At 35.8% G+C, this 24,445-nt stretch overlaps 1 protein-coding gene and 1 non-coding gene across 12 annotated transcripts in view; both read left to right on the plus strand.

Moving 5' to 3' along the window:
• ZNF638 (zinc finger protein 638) overlaps window positions 1-24,445 on the plus strand; it is a 96,345-nt gene that overhangs the window by 31,245 nt on the left and 40,655 nt on the right. For 9 of the 11 annotated variants that reach the window (XM_081833657.1, XM_081833652.1, XM_081833658.1 and 6 more), the window contains 7 exons: window positions 2,651-4,166; window positions 9,041-9,102; window positions 15,316-15,354; window positions 16,336-16,628; window positions 17,715-17,992; window positions 19,554-19,700; window positions 20,571-20,693. In XM_081833657.1, coding sequence (XP_081689783.1) covers window positions 2,651-4,166; window positions 9,041-9,102; window positions 15,316-15,354; window positions 16,336-16,628; window positions 17,715-17,992; window positions 19,554-19,700; window positions 20,571-20,693 — 2,458 coding nt within the window. Of the gene's footprint in view, window positions 1-2,326; window positions 4,167-9,040; window positions 9,103-15,315; window positions 15,355-16,335; window positions 16,629-17,714; window positions 17,993-19,553; window positions 19,701-20,570; window positions 20,694-24,445 lie in introns of all 11 variants that reach the window. The other 2 variants (XM_081833662.1, XM_081833656.1) reach the window with 2 other exon arrangements.
• Window positions 6,100-6,206, plus strand: LOC115943595 (U6 spliceosomal RNA). Its single transcript, XR_004078194.1, has one exon. It is a non-coding gene; the product is annotated as a U6 spliceosomal RNA (small nuclear RNA).

A 24,445-nucleotide genomic window follows, 5' to 3' on the forward strand; every position in this document is an offset into this window, starting at 1 on the left:
GTACCTCCAAGGACTGTCTCCCTCTTCCCCACCCACCACCTTGTGCTACAGCAACTAAAAGCTTAAGGGGGCTAGAGGAAGGAGGGGCTCAGGACCCTGGTTGCACACTGTAAGTCATGAGTTACTGTTTTAATTGTTCATTGTTTGTGCTTTACCAATTACTATTTCAAATAGCACCTCTGAGAGTATAATCATGAAGAAAACTCAAGTTTAGGAAGCACAAAATGAAAAAAGCTTTTTGATAAACAACGGCATCATAGAGCCTTTAATATATGGTAGGCATAATGTCTCTCTAAGAAGGATAGCTAGTGCATGCATTTCAGACTTTCTTGACCAGGGATCTTGTTTGTGGAAGACCTACAGTCTTATAGGATACTAATTTCTGCAGAATACAGTTTGTGAAGGGCTGCTCTCTTACATTCTGTAAATGTATACATACATTAGTGTAAGGGTGTGCTAGACACATTAGGAAATATGTAGATAAGTTTTTGCCTTTAAAGAACTTAAGACGTAGATACTTCTAAATGATACTTGTTCACAGTTCCATGCGGTAATCAGATGACTGGTTGAAATCTGTTCTTTTTGATTTCCTTATGGGGGGAGAAACAGTATTTGGGAGAGTTCGTGTTCCTGATGTTGTGGGAGTCTTCACCAGTTAAGGAAAATGGTGCTGAAAGAGTTTGAGTAACTAGATGACAAACTGCTTATGTAAGACAAAGTTGTTCTTGGAAATATTTTTATTTTGTAGAAAATAGGCACAGTTTCATATGACTGTTGTCTAAAAAGACCTGGAGTTTGTTATAAATGAACGTTATTGACAGAGAATTTGGTTATCATATCATTGTTTACTAAGCTTGTGTCTGCTGCTTGTATCTGTTGAATTAGAAACTTGTGTAATTTTTGTTGTAGTGTTGTGTTTCATTCTGATTTGAAAATTAATTATGTATATTAATGATGACTTTGGATGTGATCAAATAGCTTAACAAATATTTGAGGGTATTTTAAGTAGGAGTAGAGTTTATGCTTGGAAGATAAGACAGCAATAAACACATTCTTTTAATTGCCAGTAGATAGTTTAAAAAAAGACCACACATATGAACACAAAAGCATAATAAAAGGTATGAATCCCAAATGGTACAAGCAACAAATAAAGTTTGTTGAAAGACTCACTGGGTGTTGGTGGTCAAGAAAGGTTTAATGGAGGCTGACCATTGAGTAAAATTAAGTAAGTCAAGTCCAGGGCAAAGTTATTTTGTTTGTTTTGATTGGAAGAGATAGTTAGAAGGGAGTGTGTTAACCAGATAAACCCCATTTCTCAGCCAAATTAACATTTCACTAACATTATGTATAAATTAAAAAAGGATATAGTGGAGTTACGGATGAAGTTGTAGCTTGAACCAGAAAGTGATCATCAAATATGATCTGTAGTGTGGATTTTCATAGTAGGTGTAGATGTCTCAAGACCTTATGTTTCCCCCCTTGCATTTCTATCAGGTATAAAAGTAGGGACCTGATGGAAAACAGGCATAGTCTGTTTTATTTTGGTTTTTGTTTTTTGAAACTGGGAGAGGGAAGTCAAGTTTGGTGGTTGCTGACCTTGGTCCTGAATGATAGCTAAACTATTTTTCTGAGACTCAGATTGGAATGAATTGTGCTGTGCTCTTATGGCTGGACAGCAACCAGTTTAATACTGTGGGAGCTGCAGAATGTTCTTGCTCACGTCTGTTAGTGGTTAAGAGTATGCGTTATGGTTAAGAGTATGCGTTATGGGGCTGAATTACCTTGAGTGCAAATCTTGGCCCAGTCATTTATTATCTGTGCAAGTTACTTCTGTGCCTTAGTGTCCCTGTCTGTAGAACTTACATATTTCAAGGGGTTGTTGTGAGAATTAAATGAATCAATCCATGTAAAGTGCTTGGAACAGTCACTGGCACATGAACAGTATAAACTTAGTCATTGTTATTACTGATATATATTTGCCTATACACTGTGGAGGGAATCCAAGAGAAAGGTGACTGGTGGTTGTACTACATATTATGTTGTATGTTACAATCAGTTCCATGCTGCTGCATACTCTTTTGTCAGACTCTAGTCAAGTTATTGATGATCAGTTTTCATCTTAAACATTTACTTAACAACAGAAACTTAAGCATAGTCTAATTATTATATGGAATTTGTGAGATGTGATTCCAAGGAGACTGTCTTGGAGAAATGAGTCTTGTAAAATTTTAGGCTTACAGTTTCTGTTCTAATGGTTTGTACATAACATACATATTAAGTGTATGTGTGTTTCTAAGTATTTTAATGCCTTCATCTTTTTTTCCAGTAACAAAGCGTGAAAGAAATCCCCAATGTTTTTCAAGATTATTTAAAAGGATTTGTAATTACCGCTCAGCACCTAGGACAGCACCCAGTGCAACAATTTGTACATGAACTCTGGCTTGAGGTTTGGGGTTTGTGTTCTGGATTTGGGAAAGAAAAGAAGAGAACATTTTTGGGAAAGTTAACAATTCTCGTAAACGCTCTAAAAGTATATGAAATGGAGGATGATTTCATGGCTTTATTTCAAAATGTTTTACACTGGCTGTAGAACCCACTTCATGAAGTAGTTTGAGTTAAAATGATCTAATATTTGTGTTTTAACTTTCAGCTTTGTGTTATTCTTGGAAAATTTCGCACCACTTGTGAATTCCTTGAACCTGGGCATTGCAAACCCACTTCTGTTGGGCCCATCTCCTTTGCACTTTGCTCAGATTAAGACTCAGTTGGCGCTTCAGCAGCTGAATGCCGTTGCCTCACATAGTTCAACACCACCTTATACTTTATTAAATCAGGCTTTCTTGAAAATAGCCATGTCGAGACCCAGGTTTAATCCTCGAGGAAACTTTCCACTTCAGAGGCCACGAGCACCTAACCCTTCTGGGATGAGGCCTCCAGGACCATTTATGAGGCCTGGATCCATGGGTCTTCCAAGATTTTACCCAGCAGGGAGAGCCCGTGGAATTCCACACAGATTTGCTGGCCATGAATCTTATCAGAACATGGGACCACAGAGAATGAATGTTCAGGTAACTCAACACCGAACTGATCCAAGATTGACCAAAGAAAAATTGGATTTTCATGAAGCACAACAAAAGAAGGGGAAGCCTCATGGTAGCCGGTGGGATGATGAGCCTCATATATCTGCATCAGTGGGAGTGAAACAGAGTTCTATAACACAGGTTACAGAGCAGAGTCCTCAAGTTCAGAGCCGCTATACAAAAGAGAGTGCCTCAAGTATCTTAGCAAGTTTTGGATTATCTAATGAAGACTTAGAAGAACTCAGTCGCTATCCTGATGAACAGCTAACTCCTGAAAATATGCCATTAATTTTGAGGGATATAAGAATGAGAAAAATGGGGCGCCGATTACCCAGTTTACCTTCTCAGAGCAGAAATAAAGAAACACTTGGTAATGAGGCAGTTTCGAGTAATGTGATTGATTATGGGCATGCAAGCAAATATGGCTACACAGAAGATCCACTTGAAGTACGTATTTATGATCCTGAAATTCCAACAGATGAGGTCAAGAATGAATTTCGGTCGCAGCAGAGCATGTCTGCATCTGTTCCCACTCCAAATGTGATATGTAATTCTATGTTTCCTGTTGAAGATGTGTTTCGACAGATGGACTTCCCCAGTGAGTCCTCTAATAATCAGTCCTTTTTTCCAGTTGAGAGTGGAACTAAGATGTCAGGCTTACACATTTCAGGAGGACAGTCAGTCCTTGAACCTGTAAAACCTGTCAGTCAGTCCATTAGCCAAACAGTTAACCAGACAATGAATCAGTCTCTTATTCCTCCATCTATGAACCAGCAACCTTTTTCATCAGAATTAATTTCAGCTGTAAGCCAGCAAGAGCGGATCCCACATGAACCTGTGATTAATTCATCTAATGTACACGGATCAGGAGGAAGTAAAAAGAATTACCAGTCAGAAGCTGACATTCCCATTCAGTCGCCCTTTGGGATTGTGAAAGCATCATGGTTACCAAAGTTTTCACATGCTGATGCCCAGAAGATGAAGAGACTTCCAACTCCCTCTATGATGAATGATTATTATGCAGCGTCTCCAAGAATATTTCCACATTTGTGTTCTCTGTGTAACGTAGAATGTAGTCATTTGAAGGTGAGTGTTTTTAAAGATCACTGTATAATTCAGCGCCCAAATTTCCTCTAAATTTTCATATTGTGCTGGTGTTAACTAGGCATTGAGGAAATGGCAGAAATTATTTGTGATTGCAACATCACCGCTTAGTTAAAATCTAAGTAGCCCTGGCTACTGACTTGAGTGTTAGGCTTCCTTTATTCCTGTGACTGGCCACATAACATAGTTTGTCCATGTACTTTGAACTTTTGATTAGTTCTCTCAGAAAATTCATGCAACATAAAATTTGTATAACAAACTGTGGACTTATAAAACAATATCAGATGAGTCAACTTTAAATAGAATCTGTTATAAAAATATAAAAAGTTGGAATAAAATACTTGTACTGCACACTTTTAAGAGATAGTATATCGTAGCCTTGCATGTATCTACCTTCTTAGGCTAAAAGACAGTTAATGTTGATTTAAGTATTTTTTGATTAGCCAGACTAGGATTTTTAGTGTTTCATGAGAAGGAGCTTCCTAAAATAACTTAATCCATAGCCAAATTGAGTCAAGAGTAATTATTTTGGGGTCAGCTGTCGGCTCAGAGAATAGTGTAAGATGGTAGAAATTTAGAGAGAAAAATCTTAAAAAAATAAAAAAGGCCTAGGTGTACCTCTGTGGTCAGTATAATTAGAAGAAAGTATTTTATAGAGGTGCTGAAGAGTAATGTAGAATATACTGTTTGATAGTACAGTTGACTCTTGAACAGCTTGGGGCTTGAGGGTGCCAACTCCTGCACAGTTGAACATCCAAATTGACTCCTTAAAAACTAATAGCCTGTTGACTGGAAGCCTTACCGACAACATAAATAGTTGGTTAATACATTTTGTATGTTAATAGTATTGTATACTGTATTCTTAAAATAAAGTAAGCTAGAGAAAAGAAAATGTTAAGAAAATCATGAGAAAATACACTTATGTGTACTGTAAAAATCTGTGTCTAAGTGGACCCGTGCACTTCAAACCTATGTTGTTCAAGGGTCAACTGTAATCGTTGGTGGATTTGTGTAGGAATTTTTCCAGTATGTTTTATTTACTTACATATATTTGGAAACTACTGTTTCTTTTGTTCACTAATGTGATTTGTAGATTTACACTATAAATGGTCAGGAAGGAATGTACTTCCCATGGAATAAGCTTTGATTCAAGGCCATATCATTGGTTGTATGTATACTTTGAATAGGCTTAAAACCTATAGGTGTTTAATTCTCTTTTTTTCCTCCTTCCAGTGCTGCCCTTTTATTGTCTTTGTATTACCCACTCACCAGATTTCAGCTGATGCTTTTCTTAACTCAAGCATAGGAAAGCAGCATTCTTCCTCATTTTAGCCAAATTTGCTGAGTTCTAATAAAGTAATAGTTGCCTTCCCTATCAAGGGAGATAGCCAAGTCTTGAAAAGTCTCAGAATAATTCGTAGCACTTAGTCTTTAAGTATCGCTGGCCTAAGTTCTGAATTGAGTAATAGGCTCTCTGTATTCCATTTGAACTTTTAATTAGTCATGATGAATCCAAGAAAGGTATCTTAAAATAAAGAACTTAAAAGTTTTTATTTTGTAGAATGGAAAGGCGTATGTTTATATGTTTATTCAGTAGGTATTTACTGATTACCAGTTTCATACATGGCTATATTAGATGCTGGGCAGAAATGAGCGCTATATAAATGAAGACGTTGGTCTTAAGCAGTTTAAACAGTCTCATTGAAAAGAAAAATTACACACCTAAGGAATTTAAAAAATTAGAGGGCATCAAATGGTTCAGTGATTGCATTTAACTTGTTTTGGTATGCTGTAGGGGAGAGAGTTTTAATATTTCTATCTTGACTTCAGTCTTAAATCCGTTCAGGCCAGCTTTATCAACTTATCAACACCTATTGTGTATTTATCAGCATATAATTAAAAAGAAGTATAAATAATGCTCGCTTTGGCAGCACTTACACTAAAACTGAATCAATACAGAGAAGATTAGCATGGCCCGTGTGCAAGGATGACATGTGAATTTGTGATATGTTCCGTATTTTTTATAATAAGTGTAGTTACCATCATCATCTCATACAGATAAAAAGGGAAAGCAAAAAAGAAAAAGTATAAATGTACGTTCTGACATCAAAAGACTAGTTGGATAAGATTGAGTGACAGTAACTTACTGTATTGAGTCTGGCCTGGAAGGATTTGGGAGGGAAGACTTCATGGAGTCGGTTAAATATGGGTCTTGAATAATGAGTAGGCTTCAGATATACCTAGGGGAGGAGGGATGACATTTCAGATGTCAGCAGTAACAATAGGTACCAAGGGTCTTCAAAAGCTTAGCTTAAGGAGTTTAGATTGAGGTGAGAGGCATTAGGAAGCTAATTAAGGTTTTTGATATGTGAAGTGACATGTTCAAAGTGTATTTTAGGGAAATAAATCTGGCAGATGTATGCAGGGTGAATAGGCATGAGAAGAGATACAGTAGGGTACTGAATATGAGGCTTCCCTAGTTCCTTCAAGTGTAAGATGGTGAAAGTCTGGGTTAATATGATAAAGTAAAAGGAAAAGAAATCATCAGTGATTCATTAGAGTTCACAGAGATTGCCGTTTAAAACAGAAAACACCTCTTTTAACAGAACAGCATGATGGATATAACTAATGAATTCTTCACTACTGGATGACCACACGATAGGGGTTTGTGAACATGGACTTAGATGGTACAAACTACCTCTCTTGTTTCTGTGTGATACATCTTACTGCCTTGTAAATGTGCATATATATGACCTTGTAAACAATGTAGCCAATAAATGTAAATTACCAATTACAATTTTTTTTTTTTGCTAAATGACAGTTGATAAATATGTTCCCCACCGCTGAATCTTTTAAAACTATAGCCTGAAAAAGGCAATAGTAGAATGTGAAATGTATTTCTTTTCTAAATTGGGGTTCAGATGTCAGAGGAGCTGTGCTTGGTTTAGAAGTTATGTCTTTTTGGCTGTCCTCAGTTTAGAAGCTGTCTTTCTGACTGAAATAATTCAGTTTGAGAAAATATTAACTGACATAAAAGATTTTTGAGGTAGATGGAGGATAGAGTGAGCTCTTATATAGGTAGGTATTTTCACAGTTTGATTCTGGGCCTACTCAACTCTACAGTCTTACAGCATTTCCTGCTTAGTAGGGGTAATTATCACTTTTTCTCTGGAGAGGCAGTACTGCTTTTGGACCCCTATTATCTAATCTGGGTACTGTTACTAGAGAGTCCAGAAATTGGGGTGGCATGTGTATATTTACTGAGCTTAAAGCAAGTGATATCATTGAGTGAAGTGGGCCTGTTAAATAGTACAGTGTGTGTGTATACATATATATATATACACGTATGTGTGTGTGTGTGTATATATATACACACACATATATATACATATATATGTATGTATATGAATGTATGTGTAGAACTGGAGTGTATGCCTTAAATAGGGCAGCTGTCAGCATCAGTTGATAGTTGCTATGCAGAATACATGTGCAGTATTGTTTTTTCAAGAAAAGCTTTAAGTCTGGATTTGGGGGTAAAATCACTGGATTTTTAAATGATGGCAACTTATTTGAGTAAAATGCTTTATGGTCTAAATAAATCATGCCCAACCCATTATTTGCCAGTGTGTCTGTTTGATGTAAACAATGTCCAGTTAATGTCAAAGACATGGGTTCAGCAGTACTAGAGACTCTTTAACTGCCAATCTCTTCTAGCTTTCTATTTGTAGCATTGAGCGGGATATGCAGACATTTCTTTTTTGCAATCCACAATCACTTCCGTGGCTTAATGAAATAGTTTAGGGTTTTTCATAACCTGTTGCTGAGTATTGCCAGTAGCATGCACCTGTCTTGAGATAGTTCTTGACAAGGCAGATTCCAAAATCAGTGTCAGCCGTGGTTTTTAACTATGGAAACTTCTAGTTTGTAGCAGTGACATACTAAAAATATTTTTGAAATGGAAATGAATTAACATTTTCGTCAAGGAACATTTTAAAATAAAGAACTGTTGAGTAAGTTTTTTACCTATCCAAATGCTGGAGAAACAATAAAACATTGAGTAATAATACACACTGCTTTTAACTGTTTCACTGGGGTGACTGTATTTTTGAAAACTGTACATTGTCTTTTTTAAAAATTTTAATCAGATGTATCTTCTAGGAGCTATTTATGGGTACAGATTGTAATTTTAGGGCAGATTTGTAAATGAAGTAATGTATTAAAAAAGCATTTTGTTCATTGTAAATGTCTTTGAAATGGTGTTACTTTCCCTTAAATCCTGAAAATAAATTAGATTAAATCAGCAGCAGTTTTTCATATTTTTACTAATCTTATCCTTTGTCAATATAGTGGGTACCTTGTTTGGAATGGTACTGGCCTAAGAGGTAGGATTTTTTGTTGTTGATGTTGTTAGCTTGAATTTAGAGATAAAAGTCACTGACACTATTTTGAAGATGCCATTGCAGATACCGTTTTATTTATAGAATTTTTGGTGTTCTCTGGAGTATTTTTATATGTAAGGTGAATTATTTCTGATCAGTGCTTTTATTTTTTCCAAGTTTAAATACACACATACTTGATTTCAAAATGAGTATCCATGGGTATGATACGGGTATGATTTTTTAAATGTCTTTATACTAAAATGTTTCAAAATGGCATCAGTAAGGTCTGGTATTAAGTACCTTTGTTTGGAGAGGTGCTTTATTTTTGTGAAATATTATTGAGTAGTCAAATGTTACTTATAACTAAATTTGTTAATTTTTGAAAAAAAGAATTACCTGTGTCATTTTTAAAAGCCTAATTTCATTAGTCAGTGTGAGGAATATTCTAATTTCAGCACTTTTCTCCTTTCACAATAGGATTGGATTCAGCATCAAAATACATCTACTCATATTGAGAGTTGCCGCCAGTTACGTCAACAGTAAGAACAAGTTTTTCTTTTTTATAGGTAGCAAATTTACAAAATAGTTAATGTTCAGATATGATTGTTAAATACTTTTAGTGTGGTACTTCAGGGAAAAATATTTTTAGAAAGCTATTGCCTATTTGAAATATTTTATGAAGTATATTTAATCTTTTTCCAAAAGGAGAGAATTAAATATGATCTTTTCTTCTGACTCTCTCCTAATTATTTCCAGTAGGTGGACTTTTAATGTCATGGGTTCATTTCCTTGCTGGCTTGCCTTCCTTGCAATGGTTTATCTATTTTAGAGTAGTCTTCCTTTCTCCTATCTGCCCCACTTTCCCAAAGGATAAATAACTAAAAACCACCCCAAACCAAACACCAGTATTTAATTTCAGGTGTAAAGCTCTCCTCTGGTTTAGAACCTATTTTAAGAATAAACCTTTGGGGCGCCTGGGTGGTTCAGTCAGTTAAGTGCCTCTTGGTTTCGGCTCAGGTTGTGAGATTGAGCCCCGTGGCAGCTCATTGCGGAGTCTGCTTGGGATTCTTTCCCCCTTCTTTTCCCTCCCCACCAGCTCCTTCCCCTGCTTGCTTGCTCACACATGTGTGCTCTCTCTTTCTTTCAAATAAATAGATAAATCTTTAAAAAAAAAAAGAATAAACCTTAAGTGGGAGATAAACAAGCTAGATGTGTTGGTTCCTCAATATTGGTTCTTCAGTTTTTCAACCTTTTGCTTTTTTAAGACAGACACCTATGAAAGTGAAAAGTGTGACTTTAACGGGAATCTCATATATCCCTTGGAGTAACAAAATTAAATTTTTTTCCCTCCTCATTAAACGTGATACAGTTGTGTGTCAAGTTACTGGTCACTAGACTGATGATAGTAACATGTTTGGGGGCAAATGATTTTGTCACAGCTGTTTTGGGTTTTGGTTTGGTTCTTTATGAAAACATCACCAAAATTTTTGAGATTATTCAGGACTCTTCAGTCATAAGTGATAAACTTAATTCAAAGGAGTTTTTAGTTTTTTAATTTAATTTAGTTTTTAATTTTTTTAAGATTTGATTTATTTATTTTAGAGCCAGCAAGGGCGGGCAGGACCTTGAGCAGGGGAGGAGCAGATGGGGGAGCAGAGAGGGAGGGAGAAGGAAGGGAAAGAATCTTGACCAGACTTTATACTGAGCACGGAGCTCGATGCAGGGCTCCATCTTACGACCCTGAGATCATGACCTGAGCTGAAACTGAGTCTGACGCTTAAGTGGCTGCACAACCCAGGCACCCCAAAGTCGTCCTTTTTTTTTTAAAGATTTTATTTATTTATTTGACAGAGACAGAGATAGCGAGAGCAGGAACACAAGCAGGGGGAGTGGGAGAGGGAGAGCAGGCTTCCTGCCGAGGAGGGAGCCCGATGTGGGGCTCGATCCCAAGACCCTGGGATCATGACCTGAGCCGAAGGCAGACGCTTAACGACTGAGCCACCCAGGTGCCCCAAAGTCATTTTTAAAGTAAGGGAATTTATTAGTTTATTTAACTGGGAAGCATAAGAAGTGATTCTAGTGTCAGGAACAGCTGAGTTGGATTCTGAAACAAAAATCAGAGTAGTCAGAAATTGTTTCTTGGCTCTTTGTTCTCTTCTGCTTTGGCCGCGTGAGATCCCAGGTGCACTTCCTCCATAAAGCAAAATGACCCCCGTAATTCTGGACTTAAATGAACCGTGTAGTTAGTAATTCCACGAGTTCAAAATAAACACAACAAAAAACCCTCTTTCCTCATAACTCCTGTATAAGTCCGAGGTTTGACTCTTTTCTTTGGTCCATCTTGAAATCAGTTACAATAGTTGTGAGAATTGGGTACTCGACCTGTGTTGGTGTCATGTGCCTGCTCCTGCTGTGGAGTGTGATAATAAGCCCTACCTGAATCATACAGACTATGAATAGAGATAGAGTTTTTTCCCTACATAGATGCTGTGCAGACATAGGTTATTATATGGAGATAATTTGTTACCTGAATTAGATAGGCTTAGCTATCACTGTAAATGGAAAATCTCTCCTAAGGCACAAATTTGAATGTCTAATTTTTATGAAGATGAGGAATTTAAGTGGTAGTGAGTCATTTGCTATAGGTAGGCATTAATGTTAATAAGAAGATTCTAGCTCACACACTGCCATTAATTTCCTAGAACAAATGGCACATACACCTATTAAAGCCTTCTGTGTAGATAGCCTTTTTTTTTTTTGCCATGCACTTAGGCCCTGATTTTAAAGTGCTTTCTGTGCCTGCCTACATATTTACCTTTTTTTCAGGTTGTGTGCTCTTGAATAATTCTTTCTTGGCTTTCTCTGCACTGCAAAAAATAATGACAAAAAAATAGATTTGATTAGGTGCTTGGGATCATTCCATGGCAAAATATATGCTATTCCATTCTTTGTTTTTTTAAGCTATATTGTGTTCCTTTTGTTTCTATACCTTAATGTATTTAGTTATTCACCTGCTGATGTATATTTAGGCTCTTACTCCTTTTCTTAAGGCTGATTATCTCTTCCCTCTCTTTGTCTTTGTTGGATCTTTCTGGATTATGATACAGGAGTAGTTGGTTAACCTGTGAGAAGATACAGTGCATCAGAATTTTAGTATTAAAAATAAATAATAATAGCTATATTCTTGTATGCTGGGCATAATTCTAAGTCCTTTACATAATTTTCAAAACAACCTTGTGAAATGTATGTATAATGATTATTTGTGATTTTATCAGTGAGGAAACTGAGGCATAGAGAGTCAACTTCCCTGCTGTCCCACAGCAAATAGTTGGTGTAACTAGTCTGTCTAGCCCATGGATCTTTACTCCTTTTCCCCTTTTTTCTGTTCAACAGATTATTCTGAAAAGTTTCTAAGCTGCAAAAGTTGAAGGGATAGTAAACATTCATATATTCGTCTTCATTCACCAATTATTATCATTTGCCACATATATTTTATATTTTTATTAAACTTTTTTGAACTATTTGAAAATAAATTGCAAACATGATAACCTCACTCCTCAATTCAGCATCTATCTCCTAAGAATAAGGAAATTTTTCTACAGTAGTTGTCTGTTGTAAACACATTGAATCCCTGCCTACCCTCCAACCACACTCCCAAACCAGGAGTCAGTCAAGATTGATGCACTGCAGTCTCTTAAGCTAGAACAGTCCACTCTGCCTGTTTCTTCTTTCTCTTTTTACCTTACCTTTTCTTGCTTTTCTTTCTTTCTTTCTTTCTTTCCTTCCTTTCTTCCTTCCTTCCTTCCATCCATCCATCCATCCATCCATCCATCCTGGATGCTTTCACAATGTTGACTTCTTTTGAAATGACCAGGAAAGGAGTTGTCTTGTAGAATGTCCCAAAGTACATTTTGTACTTTCCTGTTTGTTTCCTTATCATTAAGTACACGTTGAAAATTTTTGTCACAGAAACTATAGGTGATGTGTATACTTCCCACATTGGGACACAGATACTGTCACTTAGGTCCTTGTTCTTAACCATTATGCTATACTGCCTGAGCGAGGGGTGTCATGCTTCTGAAGCACATTTTAAACTAGTTAGTTAGGCATGTGCAGGCAGTCCAACCTCAACTTGCAGAATAGTATACATGCATTATCTTTCTGCCCTGGGCACCAGAGACAAAAACATTTATTCTAGCAGTCAACCTAGTGAGGATCCAGAACATAATTACGGACTCTTGAATAATAGTCCTCAAGCTCTTGTGAATCCATAAACTGGAGAGCTCCAGAAATGTAATAACATCTTTGTGTTGACAACCAGCATATTTCTAGCATTGTACATATGAGAAAGCTAAGGCTTACTTACATTAACTAACTGGCTTTCAGATACATGGCCATTAAGTGTCAGCACCTACACTCAGACCCTAGCATAGCTTGATTCCAGAAGTCTTGCTTTTAAACACCATACTGTTAGATTAGAAATTTATCTTCTTAGATGGTAACAGTGTAAGGAAAGTTTTTAAAAGCATAAGTGTAAATGAAACAAAATTATCCATGTTTTGACAGTTGTTGATGCCAGATGATAGACACACTGGATTAAAGTTAACTTTTTTTTGTTCTTCATAGTTTGTCACCTTATAGTTACAACAAGATGCTTCAGGCATCGTGGCTGCTCTCAGAAGGAAGAAGGGGGCAAGACGCAGGAAGAATTTTGCCCGCGGTTTTGCATCTATGTCTCATTGTTTTGAACCTATCACTGGCTATATATTCTAAGGAGGTTAGGAGGGCAAATATTTAGCTTTTTTAGCCTTTACTGTAGTAAAGGCAGACAAGGGAAAAGGGAGTTGAGAATTGTTGTTGAGTTAACCTGCTGTAACAGTGTCTTAGACAAATAGCAACAAATAAAAACCACTTTACCTTTAATACTTTTTTTTTTTGAGATTTTATTTATTTAATTGAGAGAGACACAGCGAGAGAGGGAACACAAGCAGGGGGAGTGGGAGAGGGAAAAGCAGGCTTCCCGCTGAGCAAGGAGCCTATTGCAGGGCTCGATCCCAGGACCCTGAGTTCATGACCTGAGCCAAAGGCAGACGCTTAACGACTGAGCCACCCAGGCACCCCACCTTTACTATGGTTTTGACCCGACTTTATTTTCCTGCCAGGTGACTTGCTGTAAGAGTTGGCTGCCTCCATTTCCTTACCTGGCTCTCCTCTTGGTTATTAAAATTGTTTTTGAATATTAGCTGATTTAATGATTTAATTTCCAATTTAATAATGTTTCCAAAATTTCCAGTTAACCTTTATTTTTTTATTAAAAAGAGAGGGTGCGTATGAGCCGGGGTTGGGGGGATGGGGCAGAGGGAGGAGGAGAATCACCACAGGGCTTGATCTCACGACCCTGAGATCATGACCTGAGCTGAGATCAAGAGTCAGACACTTAACCAGCTAAGCCACCCAGGCGCCCCCCAGTTAACCTTTAGAGTTCAGAATCTCTAAAAAGTTGAGGAGGAAGATGTCTTTTTCTTAGGCTTCTGTGATGTTACTGTTCCTTATACTTTTTTCTTTCTGTGATTACTACTTAATCTCTTACTGGTTTGTGTTTGTCTGCTTTACTCTTCAGTGTTAGTGTGCATAAAATTCTGTCCTCAGCCCTTTCTCCTACAAACTATACCCTGTGTTAGTCTCATACCGTCTTTGTACTATACCTGTGGCTTCTGCATGCCTAATTTTTAAATATCTCAGTCCTCATCTTTCCCCATAATTCCAGATATTTATTTCCAGTTGACCTGAAAACATTCTTGTGTTCACTTCAGAAATGTTTATTGGTTCCCCGTTGCCTTTTACTTATGTGCAACCTCCTTACCTGATTTCAAGGACCTTCACAATTTCTAACTCGGAGCTACCTTTCCAGGTTTTCCCCCCTCATAATTCCTTTTCATCATTGCCATGCTGCAGCCAGACCAGTTCCTGGAATAGAACACTTGTTTTGCCTCTGAATTCTTGTATGTATAGCCACTGCATGAAACCTACGTTGACCCATGCCTATTAGTAGACCTTTTTAAGGGCCACCTGAAAAGCAGCCTTTCCTGCAAATTTTCCCGATTCTTCCACCAGATGTATCTCTTCAAGGACCGCTTGGTACAGCATAAAGGGCACCATACATGTTGTATTCTGTAGAATGGGGTCCCCTGGAGTTCTGCAAAGTGGTTTTTGTCTTTTAACCCCTACCTAAACTTGTGTCATGTACCTCTTCTGTACATCTTAACACTTGTATGTGTATTGCCTATTTTACTTACACTTTGAAGTCTTTTTTTAAAGATTTTATTTATTTATTTGACAGAGACAGCGAGAGCAGGAACACAAGCAGGGGGAGTGGGAGAGGGAGAAGCAGGCTTCCCGCTGAGCAGGGAGCCCGATGTGGGACTCGATCCCAGGACTCTGGGATCATGACCTGAGCTGAAGGCAGCCGCTTAACGACTGAGCCACCCAGGCGCCCCACTTTGAAGTCTTTAATGTATTAGGAATGTGTTTCTATTCCTTGAATTGCCTACTAGAATAATGCTTTGATTATTTATTGAATTAGACACTGAAAATATCATACTTTCCAGAAATTTTCATATTTTAGTATACTAATAACTGTGTAAACTATGTAAACTTAAGTTTTGAACAGTCCTCCTGATACATTGCAGGGAAAGATTGAGACATACAGTCCCATTTTAACTGTTCATTAATACTATTTATTCTCAAAATAGGTATCCCGATTGGAATCCTGAGATCCTCCCATCAAGAAGGTAATTTTTTGAATAGTGGTATTGTTGAGACTTGATTTTCTTTTAAAAGTAAACAGGTACTTTTTTTTTTTAAAGGTACTGTTTTTAATTGAGTTCCTGTTTTGATCATTTTTACTTTTAAACAGCAGACAAATGCGACAATCTCTATGAATCTTTCTTTAATTATCCCAGCTTAAATGTGACAGCTTGCCTCTGTTGAACGTCTTTTTTTTTTTTTAGTCTTATGAAAATACTTAATGCTTTTGTTATTGTTTATGTTTGTGGGGTCTTATGTTATAAATGCCTTCAAGGCTGGGAATGGTTTTATTAAGCTTTGTATTCCCTAGGAGGTCCCTATTTAATGTTTGTATATACAAGTACAGTAGTCAAAGAAATATCTGTAGAGGGGCACCTGGGTGGCTCAGTTGTTAAGCGTCTGCCTTCAGCTCAGGTCATGATCCCACGGTGCTGGGATCAAGCCCCGCGTTGGGGCTCCCTGCTCAGCGGGAGGCCTCCTTCTCCCTCTGCTTGTGTTCCCTCTCACTGTCTCTCTCTCTCTCTGTCTCAAATAAATAAATAAAATCTTAAAAAAAAAAAAAGAAATATTTGTAGGTGGCATAATCTCAGGAAAAAGTTGAAAAACATTTGTTTATGTAAATCACTTCTTAAATTCTTTATATAACTTAATACTTTCAATATATAGTTGGCTATAAAATGGTACAGGAAAAGCCCAAGAAATTGGTGGAGGATATTCTTCTGTATATTAGGAAAACAGGGATCCAAGCAATTAGAGGACAGAGCATCTGTTCTGATTGTTTCTTATTTATCTGTGAGGGTGAATTGTGTCATAACAAATAGGTTTTTGTTTTAAATAAAATATGGTATCAGAGTTTGGTATTCCTTATAGTCTGTTGTTAAGAAGGAACTTCTGTCCTATAACTTAATATGACTTAAATTTACATTAAATCCCTGAATCTTGTGATTCCCCCCCATACTTTATAGAAATGAAGGCAATAGAAAAGAAAATGAAACTCCAAGAAGACGTTCTCATTCTCCCAGTCCTAGACGTTCTAGGAGATCAAGCTCAAGTCATAGATTCCATCGATCTCGAAGCCCAGTACGCTATATATACAGACCAAGAAGCCGAAGTCCAAAAATTTGCCATCGTTTCATTTCTAGATACAGATCCAGATCCCGTTCACCATATCGAATGAGAAATCCATTTAGAGGTAGTCCAAAATGCTTTCGCTCAGTTAGCCCTGAAAGGACATCACGGAGATCAGTGAGATCATCAGGTACACTTATGGTTATGAATAATAATATATACTATAATATACAATATAACATAATAAATTTACTTATTTTGACTAAATTTTTTAAGTTTTTTGTTTGCATTTTTAAATTCTATATTTTTAATAAGTTTGAAATCATGACTTATATACTACTGTCAAGATTTAACAAAAGTTGACGTTTTGAGCTATTTGCCTTAGTTCTTTTAATAAGATAGATATATAATACTCTGTTTTATTTTATTTTAGAATTTCTGTGTGAAATTGACCCACATCCCAACCTTAGTCCATTCTTCTTCCTTTTATTAACAGAAGAAGTGTGGAAGAGTGTATCTATCTGCCCAAAATCAAATTTAAAAACTGCGGATATGCCAACATCTTAGTTTGCCCATGAATTAGTCTAAAAGTTTTTTGAAATTTCTCATATTTTCAACCGTGTCCTAATACTGGTTTAGTGACATTTCTAGAATAGCTCATATATGTGTCCTCTGAGATCTTTTAGAGGTCTCCAAGTTTTTCACTTTCCAACTATATGTCTGTGAAGCTGAATTTCCTTTATACATTTCAACCAAAACAATGTCTCTATCAGATTGGTTGCAGAAGCAGATAGGAGAGTCCAGGTTTTTAAGCCCAGCCTGAAAGTGTTTGGGAAAATACATAGTGGTGCTACTCATCTAACTAATTTTTTGTTTGTTTTGGGAATTAAAGTTGTTCTTCATAAAAATGTTACTTATGCTAACACAGGAGTTTATTAAATGAATTAGTAAATACTTTAAAAATTCGATTTAAGTATCTTATGGTTAATATTGATAAATTTAACACAAAAACTCTTTGGAGTCCTCAGTTTTTAAAAGTGAAGATGGATACTGAAATCAAAAGTTTGAGGACCGCTGGTGTAAGATTAGCTCATGAATGAAGAATTAAAGACTGAGAATTGTTTTGTGTGTATTTGATTCCTGTCTGGTCTGACAGCGGCTCTGTGTGATAAATATTTGGGCAGTTGAGGAGTTACTCTTTTTTTAATAATGTGATGAGATGGTTTTCATCTAAAGTTCTTTTCAGTTGAAGTTGCATTTATGTCCTTTTTACTAGATAGAAAAAAAGCATTAGAAGATGTAGTACAACGATCTGGACTTGGGTCAGAATTCAGTAAACAGAAACATCTTGAAATAGTTGATAAAGGACACTCACCAGCACAAAAGCCTAAAACTGGCAGTGGATCAAAGCCATCAGTTAAATCTACAAACCCTACAAAGGGTGATGGAAATTTGGGGGGACATTCTGCTCGTTACAAAGCCAAGAATATTGAAGATGACACCTTACCAGAATGTAAACCAGTGGCTGAAAAAGCTGTTTCTATGCAGCGTAAGGTCAGTACTTTAATTTGTTAGTGTAAGTGTATACATACATGTGTCATTATGATACAAAAAAGTTGTTTGAATTTTTTATTTTCATATTTTAAAAGTTTGAAATGGTGGCTTGTTAAATTATGTTGATAATGGAATGTTTTATTGGTTGTGCTTATGAATTTAGTAAAAGTCCATTAATTTAAAATCTTGTAGCTTATAAATCCTAGAGGTTTGGCATTTGATGTATCAAAAGTGAGAACATTTTGATGGTTTGGTGTTTTTGCTAACCACACAGGCAGGTCATTGTGATGAGTTTTGCTATCTGGTGGGGGAAGTGAATGTAATCACCAGCAACATTAATGAATTTTTGTAATCTTTGTCAGTAAGCTGTAAAAGTGAGTCTACTGAGAATTGATCATTTTTAATCTATTTTTTACTTTTTTGCTGTACAGTGCACAAGTCAAATACTCTGTTTTCCAATGTAGAATAGCCTGTTTTCTGGTACTGATTCATTGGTGTATTTTGACTATAACCTGCTAGTTAAAATGCTGAGGTATTGTTTTATTGTATATGTTAATAGATTGTATATAAAGCATCCTGAGAACATTAGAGTAATTGCCAAGGTTAGGGCAGATTATCAGATGTTTAATGTAATATTAACAAGTCTTCAGGTATTTAGGTATACATTTCTAAATATTTTCAACAACTATAAATCCTTGCCTTTAAAGAGGTTATATTTAGAAAGATACACTTAAAATAATTGACCTGTAATTACACAATTTTGAAGAGTGTTAGGAAGAAATTTTAGTATAGGGAAAATTTTGAAGAGGCTAAATTAATCTATAACACTTTTCATTTTGTTTCAAGACTTCTAGATGGTGGCAGTGGAACTTTTTTTAAGTCAATTTTTAATATAAGTGATAAGTTTGATATTACAGGTTTTATACATAGTATATATGAGTCTTTTAAAAATGTTATACCTATTTAAATATCATTTCAACTATTAAAACACAAAGTGCACAAAGCTGTAGTTTTATCTTTATTAGTGATGGGCCATGTAGATTCATGTAGAAAAATATTCTTCAGTACTTTGGACCATTCCATAGGTCTTGTTTGTTACAAAATGCTTCTAAACAGAAAAGAGCATCTATGATTGTGTTTACCTGTAAGCTCTGATCACTGTTAGGGTTGAGTGGCAAAATATAAAACATATCTTTTATTACTTTAGCATTTAAAAAATTTTTTTTAATTGGGCACCTGGGTGGCTTGGTTGGTTGAGCGACTGCCTTCGGCTCAGGTCATGATCCTGGAGTCCCTGGATCGAGTCCTGCATCGGGCTCCCTGCTCGGCGGGGGGTCTACTTCTCCCTCTGACCCTCCCCCCTCTCATGTGCGCTCTCTCATTTCTCTCTCTCTCAAATAAATAAATAAAATCTTTAAAAAAAATTTTTTTTTAATTGTGCTAAAATATTTAGAAAAGTCTGTTTAAAAGACTTAGGTCAATGGTAGAATAAATTACATTGGGAATTATTGTACTTTATGGCTTAATTTTTTTTTTTTTATTTTCTTTCATTCAAAAATAGCTTCGGAAAGACCAGTCTTCGCATTATGGTTCAGTTCTTCTTATATCTGAATTACCAGAGGATGGCTGTACTGAAGAAGATATTAGAAAAATATTTCAACCATTTGGAAAAGTTAATGATGTCCTCGTTGTTCCTTATAGAAAAGAAGTGAGTCATTCATTCTGTTCTAAAAATACATACAAAGTTACTATGTTATAAAGTCTGGTTATTACTTTATAAAGATCTTTTAGCAACTTTTACTACATACATAATTGTTAATTGAGAGTTAATGTAAATGCTTGGATTCCAGTGAACAAGGTCCCCAAATACTGTTTTCTATCTTTTAGAATAGGGATTGGCATACTTCTTCTGTAAAGGGCCAGGTAGTAAATATTTTAGGCTTTGTATGCCATAGGATTGCAGCTATTCAATTCTCCCATTGAAGTACAAAGGCAGCCATAAATAATATACAAATGAATGGGTATGGCTGTGTTAAAAAAAAACATACGCAAAAACAGGTGGCAGGTTATAGTTTGCTTTTTCATTTCTTTAGCACACTGGTAAGATTATACTAAAAAATGATTTTGTTGTACAGTATTTTTTACATGTGGGTTATAGTCCTATAACTCACACGGTAAAGTTCATCAAAATTAGGAACAACCCTGTACTAAGCAGAACATAAAATTGTGAGACAGATGGGAACATAGTTGGTAGTGTTCTTTATTGCAAGAAGCCTTAAAAATGTCAGACTTAACAGCAGCTAGGCCAGATCTTGCCTTTTCTCCATTTATTCCATGAGCGCGCCATGGACCTGTTTCCCCTCTTATTATCTTGGTAATAAGGTAAAATGTCCATTTCATGTGTGAAAACACCCTAGAGATCAAATGACACTTTAGCAAAACAAAAAGAGATAAAAGCAACCAGGACTTGTAATTTCGTAGTTTTATGTTCAAAAAGTTCTAAAGTACAAAAAGTACTAAGTCATGCAGAGAATTTTGAGTTAGATTTTTGACTAAAAATTTAATACATTTTATTTAGGCTTACTTGGAAATGGAATTTAGAGAGGCAGTTACTGCAGTCATGAAGTACATTGAAACAGCACCTCTTCTGATAAAAGGGAAAAGTGTGAAAGTATGTGTTCCAGGAAAGAAAAAATCACAGGTAAACTGGATTTAGATCAAACATGTCTTGTTGTTGATGAAGTTTGACTTTTTAAAGTATAGTACATACAGAAAAATGCATGGAACATAAATTTATGTTCACTCAATAGATTGTGTATGGATTGAAATACATTGAAATTAACAACTTTATATCTACATAAATAGCACTATAAACAGTGTTAAATGACAAGCAATAGACTAGGAGAAAATACTTCACAAAATTAGCAAACATTGGGACGTCTGGGTGGCTCAGTCGTTAAGCGTCTGCCTTCGGCTCAGGTCATGATCCCAGGGTCCTGGGATTGAGCCCCGCTTAGGGCTCCCTGCTCGGCGGGAAGCCTGCTTCTCCCTCTCCCACTCCCCCTGCTTGTATTCCCTCTTTCACTGTCTCTCTCTCTGTCAAATAAATAAATAAAATCTTAAAAAAAAAAAAATTAGCAAACATCTCTGAAACCTACCTAGGTCACAAACTAACAGTGACAACATCCTGGAAGCCCCTTTCATACTTCTTCCGAATCCTTAAACCCTCCCTTCTGCCCAAAAGTAACCCCTAACTTGATTTCTAATACCATAGTTGAGTTTTGCCTGTCTTGAACTTTAAATAAAGAGAATTACAGAGTGTATATATTCTTTTGGGCCTTTTGCTTCCTTAGAAATATTACTGTTTATGAATTTAGTCTTTCTAGATCATTTTTTATGCTTTAGTTTATATATTGATAATGTCTATAGAAGTACTTACAAATATATTCAGTAAGTTTAACTTTGTGTATGAGTGTTCTTTTCATGTAATTATATTTGCTGAAGAATGTCTACTTCAAAGGGGCTTTGTAGTACACATTTTTCAATCAGCAGTTTAATTTGGAGATCTAACCATGTTTGTACATACAGGTTTTCCTCATTCCTCCTAACTTCTGTGTGGTATCACTTTGTATAAATATACCACAGTTATTTTACCAGTTCCTTATGGATTTGATATTTAGGTTATTTCTAATTTTTCACTATTATAACAGGACTATGTTAACTTCCTTGATTATGGCTTTTACAGGCCTTTCTTATGCATTTATGGTACTGTTTTTATAAGGTGATACCTATAGTGGAATTGCTGGGTTATAGGGTATACAGTAATACCAGATCTCATGTTAAGTAGCTATAATAATTTACAGTCTGATAATAATGAGAGTACTAGTGTTTTATTATCCACAACGTCTTAGTATTTGCAGTTTTAAAATCCAGTATGTAAAATAGGTATCGAGCTTCAATTTGCATTTTCCTGATTACTATTAAACTTCAATGTCTTAATATAATAGCTATTACTGTCTTAATGAGTTGTGTATACCTTTTCCCATCTTTCTATTGGATTGTTTGCCTTTTTAAAAAAACTTCACTTGAAGGTGTTCATGATTTTAGATACTAATTTTGTATTCCTTATGAGAAGTATTTTCTTCTAGTATGTTGTTTATATGTATATCCATATATAAAGTTTTTAATTTTAGTGTACTCAAGTTGATTTTTTCATCCTAATGGCTTCTGCTTTTTTTTTCTTTTGTCTTGTTTTAGAAGACCTTCTCTATACCAGTGCCAAAAAGATACGATTCCATTATTATATTGATCTATAAGTTGTGGTTAATGTGTTACTGGGATCAGTATTGTTTCCAAAATGGATAACCAACTAGCCCAACACCATTTATACCTAACTGGTTATTCCTCATTGATTTCAAAAGCTATCTTTATGTGTATAAATTACCCTACACACACAGATCTCTATCAGACTATTGTCAGATCAGTCTGTTTATTTCTGTTACAGTACTGTGTGATTTCAGTCATTATAACAGTTACTGTAATTTTACATAATTGCCTGTTTTTCTAGTAGAATCCTTTTTCTTTGTTTAAAATTTATTTTGAAAAAATAAACTATATTTGGGGCACCTGGGTGGCTCAGGTTAAGCGTCCGACTCTCGGTTTCAGCTAAGGTTCTAATCTCAGGGTCCTGAATTTGAGCCCCACGTTGGGCTCCATGTTCAGCACGAAGTCTGCTTGGAATTCTTTTCCCCTCCCTCTCCCTTCCCCTCTGCTCCTCCGCCTACATGCTCCTGTGTGCAAACGCATATATTCTCTCTCTCTCTCAAATAAATAAATAGATAAAAATCAAAAATTTATTTTGGTTAATCTTGAACATTTACTCCTGCTATTGGTTTTAGAATCCATTTAAAAATGTTCTCTGAAAAATCTTACTGGGAGTTTAATATTATATTGAATTTGTATTGATGATTTATAATACTTTTTCTGTTCAGAAACAGGGTTTGTCTCCGTTTATTTAGACTTCATTTAGTGTCTTTTCATTATGTTCTTTTGTAATGTTTCCATAGTGTACGTTTTGGAAGGGATGTTAAGTTTATTTCTTACTTACATATTTATTTGTGTATATTTCATAAATACTACTAAAATTGCTATTCCATAAAGAATCGATATTTTTTATTTCGTTTGTTTTCTGATTAGTTACTACTAGAGTAACGCATGATCCTAGGTTACATCTGCTACATGCCATCTATTTATTTCCATTGTCCTGATTTGAATAATGAATTTTATGGTAACCCTAGTTATTAACAATTTTATCACTCAGGGTTTCTTATATTTTCAACTAACAGAAAACTTCACCAGTGGTTTATGAAAGAAATAGGAGGTTTATTTATCTCATAACAGAAAATCTATAGGTAGGTGGTCCATGGCTGTTGCAGCAGTTCCATAATATCATCAGGAACCCAGACTTTTTTTTTCTGATTCACCACCTTTAGCGTGTACTTTTCACCCTCAGTTGTAAGATGGTTGCTGTACCTTGTGGCATCATTTTTATCTTCCAAGCAGAAAGAAAGGAATAAAGGAATGAAAATCAAAAGCAAAAAAGGGTTTTGATTTTTTAAGAAAATTATTTTTTTATGGAAAAATGAGTTTCTCAGCAACTTTTACCTACATTTGATTTACCAGAACAGTGACACATAACCTTCTCTAGTTGCAGAGGAGGTTAGGGAGAAGCAAGAATTGAATGTATAATTTAAGAACATAAACTTTATCCTGTAGACAGTTAAGTGTTATTCAAGGTTTTAAACAGAACTATGACACAAAATGGATGGATTAGATAGATTGATTTGGGAGTGATCTGCAGAATGAATTAGGCAAATGACTGAAGAAGGCAAAGAAAAGAGTGTTAAAAGGGGAGATGAGGAAAAAACCACTAAGTACATTTAGAAGACTCATCTAGCCAACCAGCTTATTGTAATGATAGTAATGGTTTCAGGTAGATTAGTAAACTTGAGATAGGAAGGAGAAACAGCTTAAACCAGTTACTCGCCGGTGAGACCTGGCTGATCATTAAATTTGTGAACTGGGGAGAAAGTCCGTCTTCTTTAATACTGAAAAGTTTAATCTGGGAAAATAGGTGAATAAGGTTACATTTAGGCTTCAAGAATATTTCAGTAAGATTAAAATAATTCTCTTTGATAACATTTTGATAAGGTTGGTAAGGTAGCAACAGAAGTCCAAGGAGAGCCCAATCATATTTACTATTCTGATTTTCATAGTAATGAATAGGGGAAGCTGTCAGCACTGTAAACTAGAAAACATACCATCGGGGTCAAAAATACTGATATTCTTCAACTAAATATAGTTTGGATAGGGCTAACTCATGACTCCTCTGTTGTAATCAAGCAGCCTTCCTAGGGACTGACTGGAGGAAACAGCCATGGCTGTTTCAGATTG

The sequence above is a fragment of the Leptonychotes weddellii genome, chromosome 10 (genome assembly GCF_054177405.1).
Source record: "Leptonychotes weddellii isolate Sample4059 chromosome 10, ASM5417740v2, whole genome shotgun sequence".
NCBI classification, from domain to species: Eukaryota; Metazoa; Chordata; class Mammalia; order Carnivora; family Phocidae; genus Leptonychotes; species Leptonychotes weddellii.